The 10,184-nt window shown below is 35.7% G+C and overlaps 1 protein-coding gene and 1 pseudogene across 2 annotated transcripts; both read left to right on the plus strand.

Moving 5' to 3' along the window:
* The first annotated feature begins 390 nt into the window (after positions 1-390).
* Positions 391-4,417, plus strand: LOC129321908 (disease resistance protein RPM1-like). 2 transcript variants are annotated; one of them, XM_054967875.1, is made up of 2 exons: positions 391-2,838; positions 2,906-3,098. In XM_054967875.1, the coding sequence occupies exons 1-2, from the start codon at positions 488-490 to the stop codon at positions 2,955-2,957; spliced, it is 2,403 nt and encodes an 800-aa protein (XP_054823850.1). In that variant the 5' UTR covers positions 391-487; the 3' UTR covers positions 2,958-3,098. The 2 variants fall into 2 exon arrangements, with proteins under 2 accessions (XP_054823850.1, XP_054823849.1); XM_054967874.1 differs by having other exon boundaries at positions 391-4,417.
* A 2,826-nt stretch (positions 4,418-7,243) lies between these two features.
* LOC129321361 (disease resistance protein RPM1-like) lies at positions 7,244-9,176 on the plus strand (annotated as a pseudogene).
* The last annotated feature ends 1,008 nt before the right edge of the window (positions 9,177-10,184 follow it).

A 10,184-nucleotide genomic window follows, 5' to 3' on the forward strand; every position in this document is an offset into this window, starting at 1 on the left:
ATAAATTATATAATTACTACAATGAAATTGTAAAATTAAAAATTAAATTTAAAAATTTTTAAAATTTCACACTTGAAACTAAGCTTAAATTAATTTTCTGTATTAGGGCTTAATTTGCCATTCTCCCTATATCTTTTTCAATTTCAGAAAACTCGAGAGCTTCTTTATCCTTGTATTTTCCCGGAAAATTAATGGAAGCATCATGTTTGAGACCGAGGATGTTGTTAACGTCGTGAACCGTGAGTTCCAAGCAAACGACTTTTATAATCAGAACAAACAAAATAGGGGCTAAGCTATTTGATTATATATGAGCTGTGAGCGCCCTCCATGGATAAGAACTCGCATAATCCTCCTTGAAACAAAACTGAAGAAACTATACAAGCACATCATCAAAGGTAGAATCGAATCCATCGAAAAAACCTAACCCACAAATCTCCATTTCCTTAATTCTCACACCACCCCTATCCAAATCTGAAGCTGGAAAGAAATGGCAGAGAGTCCGGTGTTGTTCTTACTGGACAAGCTAACATCTTTGCTGCAAGAAGAGGTGCAACTGCTTAAGGGTGTTCGCACAGAGGTTCAGTTCATCAAAGATGAACTTGAGCGCCTCAAGGCCATCTTAAGGATGGCTGATGCGTTGGAGGACAAAGACCCTGAACTCAAAGTTTGGGTGAAGCAAGTCAGAGATGTAGCTCACGACATGGAAGACGCCATTGACGAGTTCACCATTCGCCTTGTGAATCACCGTGGCCATGGCCACGATTCTGCTCTCAGAAGGTTTGCTTCATCCATCCAAGCTCTCAGAGCTCGGCACCGGATTGCTTCTAACTTACAAGAGATCAAAGCCAGAGTGGAAAACATCTCAAAGGGTCGTCGCAGCATAACTGAGGCCGGGTCAAGCTCCAGTCATTTTCACAAGTCGAGGCTTGATAGTCAAGGAGATGCACTTCTGCTCGAGGAAGCTGATCTTGTGGGTATTGAGAAGCCAAAGAAGCAGCTGATTGACTTGCTTTTCCAGGAGGAGCAAGGAAAGGTGGTGATACCTATCTATGGAATGGGTGGGCTGGGGAAAACCACGGTGGCAAAGCAGGTCTATGATGACCCAAAATTGAAGAAGCGTTTCAAGATGCATGCTTGGGTCACAGTTTCCCAATCTTTCAAGATCAAGGAGCTCCTAAGAGACCTGGTTCAACAGCTTTATAAAGTTATAGGGAAACCAGCTCCTGCAGAAGTTGGCACAATGAAAAGTGACAATCTGAAGGAGGTGGTCAAGAGTCTGCTTCAACAAAGCAGGTATCTCATCGTCCTGGATGACATATGGCGGGTAAATGCTTGGGATGCTATCAAACTTGCTTTGCCTAACAACAACTATGGCAGTAGAATAATGCTCACCACAAGAAACAGAGAAGTAGCACTTTCTTGCTGCACTGAGTTGCAAGGCAAGACCTATAACCTGGAATTCTTACCTGAGCATGAAGCATGGTCTCTTTTCTGCAAGAAAACATTTCAGGGGAATGCATGTCCTCCACATTTGGAGGAGTCTTGCAAGACTATCTTGAAAAGATGTGGGGGATTGCCGCTAGCAATTGTGGCAATCAGTGGTGCTTTGGCCACAAAAGACAAGACCAACATAGAAGAATGGCTGGTTGTTAGCAGAAGTATTGCATCTGAAATTGAAAGCAGTGACAGAATGGAGGATATGAACAAAGTGCTTTCCCTAAGTTTCAACGAATTGCCTTACTATCTTAAATCCTGTTTGTTGTACCTGATCATCTTTCCAGAATTTTATGCCATTGAGCATATGAGGTTGATTCGCTTGTGGATAGCTGAAGGGTTTGTCACTGGAGAAGAAGGAAGGACGCTGGAAGAAGTTGCAGAGAGTTACCTGAAGGAGCTCTTGAACAGGAGCCTGATTCAAGTGGTAGAGAAAGGCAGTGATGGCAGGATGAAGACTTGTCGTGTTCACGACTTTCTACGGGACATCATCAATTTGAAGTCAAAAGATCAAAACTTTGCAACATTGGCCACCGACCAGGACATGATATGGCCAGAAAGAGTTCGTCGCCTGTCAGTAATGAATAGTTTACAGAACGTACAGCAAAACAGAACCTCATTCCAATTGCGTTCTCTGCTATTATTTTCTTTAGCAGATTCACATGATGATATCTCCATATCTTCACTATTCTCAAATGGTTGTAGGCTGCTCAAGGTACTAGATTTGCAAGATGCACCTTTGGAATCGTTTCCTGCTGAGATTGTCAACCTTTACCACCTGAAGTATCTAAGCCTGAAGAATACCAAGGTGAAAAGCATTCCAGCTTCCATTAAGAAGCTTCAAAACCTGGAAACATTAGATCTGAAACACTCCCATGTAACTGAATTGCCAGCTGAAATCCTGGAGCTGCATCGACTGCGCCACCTCCTGGTGTATCGTTATGAGATTGAATCCTATGCTCACTTCTTCTCAAGGAATGGTTTCAAGCTGCCAGGCCCAATAGGATGTATGCAATCTCTGCAAAAGCTTTGTTTCATAGAGGCAGACCAAGGAAGTCAAGACTTGATGGTTGAATTAGGCAAGCTGACTCAACTGAGGAGGCTGGGCATTAGAAAGCTGAAGAAAGAAGATGGGGCTGCTTTGTGCTCATCCATTCAGAAGATGACCAATCTCAGGTCTCTATCCATAACTGCAATCGAAGAAGATGAGATCATTGACATTCAGAACATTGTCAAGCCTCCTCCATACCTGAGACAATTGTACTTATGTGGACGTCTAGGGAAGTTACCTGAATGGATACCCTCTCTCCACAATCTGGTCAGAGTATACTTGAAATGGAGCAGGTTAGAGGAGGATCCTCTGGTGTATCTTCAAGATTTGCCCAATCTAATTCATCTCGAGTTTTTACAGGTTTTTGTTGGAGAGACATTGCATTTCAAGGCAGAGAAATTTCCAAGTTTGAAGCTTTTAGGCCTTGATGATTTAGATGGACTGAAATCCGTGATAGTGGAGGAAGGAGCAATGCCTAATCTGAAAAGATTAATTATCCAGCGATGTGGATCACTGAAGCAGGTACCTTCAGGCATAGAACATTTGAGTAAGCTAAAAGCAATTGACTTCTTTGATATGCCTGATGAATTGATCAATGCCCTGAGTCCAAATGGAGGTAAAGATAATTGGAGAGTAGCACACGTACCAGCGGTTTATTCGAACTACTGGAAATCTGGTACCTGGGATGTTTACTCATTGGACACTCTTGGAGAGAGAGACAGTTCTTCAAGTAATGTTGCAATGAAAAGTCATGAGATTCGTCCACTTTGGAAGGTTTAACTTCTTATTTGAAGATTTTCTTTATGGGAATGATTACAGGGGTTTTCATGGCCTATAAACCAAGGAGCGTAACTTGGTTCTTGGTCAATGAACCATGATGTATGAAATGTTCGACATTTATGTCGCAACACTTTCATGATTCATTACATTTTGAAACACTAATAAACAACAACGTCAAGCTGGTAGCTGATTTTCATGTGATTCAGAACCAGAGGTAACTGAATTTACCTGCCATATGATGTATAAATCAGTATATAAAGAACTGAAAAAAACACACAATTGAATGTCCTTTGGAATTAGTTATAAGCCATGATATTAGGAAGCATCAAATCAATTTGTGCAAGTTAGATTCAACTAATACAGCTTCACCAACTCTACTCTAGCTAAATTTCAGGAGATCAATTCTACCTGAATATCATGTGCCTTGAGAACAAGTGAATAAAAAATCTTGGACAGAAACTAATTCAGTTGTTGCTTATCTGCTTTTCTTTTTTTCTTTAGTTTTTTTTTTCTATAACAGTATCTGCTTTTTCTTTTTAAACTTGTAAATTGCAGTCTGAGCTTGCAGATGACTAAAATGCCTTGGTTATTGTTATTCTAACTGGAGGAAATTCATCACACCATTGCATTTTCTCCTTCTGAACATGTTAATTGATGCAGTAGTTCAATCTTTTGTTGGTCAACTTAATGATATACCTTGGCTCTTTGCCCTACTAACAATGAGAAAATGTTAAAGAACTATCATTCAAAATTTCAGAATTTTGTTTCCAGCGTATCTAGATTTTGTGTTACTTGAGGCTACTTTTTTTTATTGGCCATTCATTTAATACTTCCTTAAACAACAGATGACAAATTACATCAACAAAGTAATAAAAAGTCAAATGCACAAAACTAATATAAGAACTAAACACCATAGAACAAAACTAAAACCAGAAAATATAACCAACATAACATGTGAACCTGAGAAAGCATTATAATATGCATGGCAGAACAGGAAAAAGCTAGACAATTCTATTCCATTTTCTTTGGTGCTGCAATCATGAACTTGGTGCTCTGTATGAAATGTATAAAATAGAATGACTAGATTTTTTCCTAGCATGTAAACCAAAAGGCAACACAAGGTTCTTGTTTCGGGTTTTTTTTTTTAAATCTTTTTCTCCTTTTTGTCATTGAACCATGATGAATGAAATATTCAATTTTTTTGGTTTTCCAGAACATTTATGATTCGCTAAATTCTGAAATGCTAATGGAATAGTAATGCCAAGGGACTAGTTGGCTTTTATGTGATTCAGAACAGAGGACTTTGAATTTTACCTTCCATATATGGTGAATAAATCAGCGCTGTATCAGGAGACGCAAAATTCATGAATAAATGCCTTTTGTAGCTACTCTTATCAAAGTAATCCTTAGTTAACAGGATATTTTTGTTTATTTTATTGTTCTTGCTGTTGGTTATGTCATATTATTTATAATAACTTCAATAAATGTTGCACGTTGGCAACTAAATTCATTTGAGATTGGAAATTGAACTGGTAACTTTGCTGTTATTGTGTATATATGTTCATTCAGGTGTGATCTATATTGTGAGAGCCAAGAAAGGAGGTGAACTTGCAAGTTCAAGATTAGGCCAAATACAGTACATGCAAAGTTTAAATATAGTTTGAATGATTTATTCTTAATACAAAATAAATTTTTATATTAATTAACACTTAGAAATTATCATATGTTTTGCATTTTTGTTGTTTTAATATCTATCTTTACAAAAATAAGGATGAATTTTAATTAAATTAAAATTGTTCAAATTCCTATTAGAAGAAATGCTAACATTTAATGCTCGGTTGTGCTATGAGTACAATTGTCTTTAATTATCGGATATCCATGTGTCATAAAAAAAAAAAAAATTGATACATGATATGGTTCCTCTTTATTTATGTTATATAACATCAATGCCAATATTAATATTAACTAAGAGGATTGGCTCCGCAAGAAAAATAAAGAATTGGTCATTCGATTTTAGTTTTAGGAAAAGAAAGTTGTATGCTTTCAAATTGAACCAATAAAAAAATTATGATTTAAATATCTCTTAAGAAAATTTAATTATTGCTAACCCTTATGATCAAGTCACACGCTTTCTTGATGCTTGCCTAATGACTTTCTTTATTGTAATAATTTTATCGTTTTTTACCTTTTGATAATTCTATCTTAGGAGAATTACAACAAGGACCAACTAAATGTAATTAATTATTCATAAGGACTTCCTATTTCCGCAACTACTCAAAAGAATTTTGGCTGGCCGAAAAAAAAAAAAAACTACTCAAAAGTATTTTAGCTTTTTTTTTTCCAAAAAAAAAAATTCTTATCAGAATGCTCTTCAACATTTAATAATATCACAAAGGAAATTTAAAATGTCACATTCAAGGGTTAGTTCTTCACAACATAATGAATTAATGTTTAAATTTTTGCTAGAAAATATACTCATGTTTAGTGGCTAACTGCAAATATAATTGCTTTTAATATGAGAATACCTACGAGTAATAACAACAAAATTCTTATCAATTCAACAATTATACCATATTCTTTTTTTAGAAAAATAACGGTAGCAAATAAAAAATTAGAAACGTTACTTTTAAATTTGACTTAATCTTCGTTCCTTAACACAACTGCACATGTTTCATAACTTAGGAATCCATTATTGAACTTATTCAGTTAAGATCCCTTCAAGCAGGTTAAAAAAAAAAAAATTAAGATCCTTTCAAGAAATTAAATAATGAAGAAACCACCTATAATTTTCCGAGATATTATATAAGAGCAACATTTTTGGAAGCAAAAAGGTTTTTGTTTGCATCTAACCCAAGTGGATGACTAGTTCATGGCTGATAGTAGACGTGCTATTATAGTATTATAAAAATTTTATATTTAAAGATTAAAAAATAAATCATGAATATATAAAATTAAAAAATATTTAACCAAATAGCTTAAGTTATTTTGATAGAGCATACTATTCTTAACATATTTAAGATAAGAAATTGAATACATGCTTTCATATTTCATTACTCCTCTAACTTAAAAAAAAGTCATGCTTAATTAATTTTACAGGGACTGAAAAAAGGAGTTAAAAATAGGTTAATTCGTTAACTTTATAAAAACAATTATTTTCCAACGGTATCTTTAATAAATTCAAATATAAGATTAATTAATTATAATACTTATTGTATTCTAGTCAAAGTAAATTGGAAAAACTTAATAACCTAGGAAATATCAATCAAATATAATTTATATTTTAGAACAGGGAAAGTTAAGAAAACTCATCAGTCATTAGGCTTTTTTGGCCCAAAAAATTAGAGATTTTTTTTTAACCGAAAGAAAATAATCTGGAGGTTGGGACAAAGAACTTGTAACAAGTAAAAAGTAAAAATATTATGAATGAAAATCTTCTAAAGTTAACTCCCTAAACTTTTCTGAATTTGAAAATATTTGAGTCATCAAATAAATCAAGTGATGATTCATACATTTGATTTTAATTCATAGACAATAATGCAAATATAGGGTAATATTAATATATATTCCTATGCAAAATAGAGAGAAAAACTGGAAGACTTTGACACTCCAGGATAGAGTGAATCACAAACACTTATTTAATCAAATATTTTCAAATTCAAGAAAGTTTATAGAGTGAATTTTTTATCCAAATGATAGAATTATCTCAGTTTTCTAGTGGAAAGTCTTGGGCTCCAAGTAAACGACTTTGTAACAAAGAATAGGGATTAAGCCATTTGATTATGAATATAAAACATAAAAAACTGTATAAGCACATCAAGAAAGATGTAATCCATCAGGAAAATCTAACCACGCCATTCTCTAATCCTCTAATACTCTAGTTATCAAATTACCACTATCGGAATCTGAAGTTGAAAAGAAATGGCAGAAAGTCCGGTGTTGTTCATACTGGACAAAATGACATCTTTATTGCAAGAGGAAGTGAATCTGCTGAAGGGTGTTCGCACAGAGATGCAGTTCATCAAAGATGAACTGGAGCGCCTCAAGGCCATTTCAAGGGTGGCTGATACTATGGAGGACAAAGAACCTGAACTCAAAGAATGGGTGAAGCAAGTCAGAGATGTAGCTCATCACGTGGAAGACGTCTTTGATGGGTTCGCTATTCGCCCCGTGAATTACCACGGCCACGACCACGATTCTCCTTGTAAAAGGCTTGCTTCTGCCATTCAAGCTCTCAGAGCTCGACATTGGATTGCTTCTGACATACAAGACATCAAGGGCAGACTGGAAACCATCGCCAAGGGTCGTCCCAGAATAACTGAGACTGGGTCAAGCTCGAGTCATCTGTATACATCGAGGCTTGATAGTCAAGGAGGTGTACTTCTGCTTGAGGAAGCTGAACTTGTGGGTATTGAGAAGCCAAAGAAGCAGCTGAGTGACTTGCTTTTCCAGGAGGAGCAAGGAAAGGTGGTGATACCTATCTATGGAATGGGTGGGCTGGGGAAAACCACGGTGGCAAAGCAGGTCTATGATGACCCAAAATTGAAAAAGCGTTTCAAGATGCATGCTTGGGTCACAGTTTCCCAATCTTTCAAGATCAAGGAGCTCCTAAGAGACCTGGTTCAACAGCTTTATAAAGTTATAGGGACACCAGCTCCTGCAGAAGTTGGCACAATGAAAAGTGACAATCTGAAGGAGGTGGTCAAGAGTCTGCTTCAACAAAGCAGGTACCTCATCGTCCTGGATGACATATGGCGGGTAAATGCGTGGGATGCTATCAAACTTGCTTTGCCTAACAACAACTATGGCAGTAGAATAATGCTCACCACAAGAAACAGAGAAGTAGCACTTTCTTGCTGCACTGAGTTGCAAGGCGAGATCTATAACCTGGAATTCTTACCTGAGCATGAAGCATGGTCTCTTTTCTGCAAGAAAACATTTCAGGGGAATGCATGTCCTCCTCATTTGGAGGAGTCTTGCAAGACTATCTTGAAAAGATGTGGGGGATTGCCGCTAGCAATTGTGGCAATCAGTGGTGCCTTGGCTACAAAAGACATGACCAACATAGAGAAATGGCTGGTTGTTAGCGGAAGTATTGCATCTGAGATTGGAAGCAGTGACAAAATGGAGGATATGAAAGTGCTTTCCCTAAGTTTCAACGAATTGCCTTACTATCTTAAATCCTGTTCGTTGTACCTGATCATCCTTCCAGAATTTTATGTCGTTGACCATATGAGGTTGATTCGCTTGTGGATAGCTGAAGGGTTTGTCACGGGAGAAGGAGGAGGACACTGGAAGAAGTCGCAGAGAGTTACCTGAAGGAGCTCTTGAACAGGAGCCTGATTCAAGTGGTAGAGAAAGGCAGTGATGGCAGGTTGAAGACTTGTCGTGTTCACGACTTTCTACGGGACATACATCAATTTGAAGTCAACAGATCAAAACTTTGCAACATTGGCCACAGACCAGAACATGATATGGCCAGAAAGAGTTCGTCGCCTGTCAGTAATGAGTAGTTTACAGAACGTACAGCAAAACAGGACCTCATTCCAATTGCGTTCTCTGCTATTACTTTCTTTAGCAGATTCACATGATGATATCTCCATATCTTCACTATTCTCAAATGGTTGTAGGCTGCTCAAGGTACTAGACTTGCAAGATGCACCTTTGGAATCGTTTCCTGCTGAGATTGTCAACCTTTTCCACCTGAAGTATCTAAGCCTGAAGAATACCAAGGTTAAAAGCATTCCAGCTTCCATTAAGAAGCTTCAATTTTGTTCCATTTTCCTTGGTGCTGCAATCATGAACTTGGTGCTCTGTATGAAATGCATAAAATAGAATGACTAGATTTTTTCCTAACATGGAAAACAAGGGGCAACACAAGGTTCTTGTTTGGAGTTTTTTTTTTTTTTTTTTTTCCGTTGAGTTTTTCTCCTTTTGTCATTGAACCCCGATGAATGAAATATTCAATTTTTTTGATTTTCCGGAACATTCATGATTCGTTAAATTTTGAAATGCTAATAGAATAGTAATGCCAAAGGAATAGTTGGCTTTTATGTGTTTCAGAACAGAGAACTTTGAATTTTACCTTCAATATATGGTGAATAAATCAGCGCTGCATCGATCAGGAGAAGCAAAATTCATGAACAAATGCCTTTTGTAGCTACTCTCACCAAGTAATCCTGAGTTAATAGGATTTTTTTTTTTATTGTTCTTGCTGTTAGTTATGTTATATTACTTATAATAACTCCAATGAATGTTACATGTTGGAAATTACATGTTGGTAACTTTGCTGTTAGTGTGTGTGTTCATTCAGGTGTTTAAATAGGAGGTGAACTTGCATGTTCAAGATAAGGCCAAATACAGTACATGAAAAGTTTAAATACAATTTGAATGATTTATTTTTAATCTACGCTATAATTTTTTTATATTCAACACTTAAAAATTATCATATTTTTTTAATATTGTTGTTCTACTATTTATTTTAAGAAAATAAGGATAATTTTAATTAAATTAAGGTAGTATTTGGATTAATGGATTTGAATTTTAAATTTAAAATCTTAAATTTAAAATTTCACATTTAAAATATATATATATATATATACATATATGTATTTAAAATCCTTTTGTTTAAACAGTGTAAAAAAAATTTGAAGATAGAAGAGAAACAACCTAAAATTCTAAGCATAAACGAGAGATTAGAAGTAAAGAACTTATTTATATTTTTCAACTGGTGAGAGATAAGAACGACAAAAGAGAGGGGTAATGAGAATAATATAAATGCCAACAATGAAAATGTAAAAAAAAAACCAACAATGAAAATGTAAAAAAAAAAAAAGAGGCTTATAGTAGTTGAAATTTTAAA

Source organism: Prosopis cineraria, unplaced genomic scaffold, assembly GCF_029017545.1.
Source record: "Prosopis cineraria cultivar Desert tree isolate PC_DT_omini unplaced genomic scaffold, ASM2901754v1 PC10, whole genome shotgun sequence".
NCBI lineage: Eukaryota > Viridiplantae > Streptophyta > Magnoliopsida > Fabales > Fabaceae > Prosopis > Prosopis cineraria.

What these genes read in the sequence shown, in the direction of transcription:
- LOC129321908 (XM_054967874.1), top strand. Translation starts at nt 488, where the DNA reads ATGGCAGAGAGTCCGGTGTTGTTCTTACTGGACAAGCTAACATCTTTG.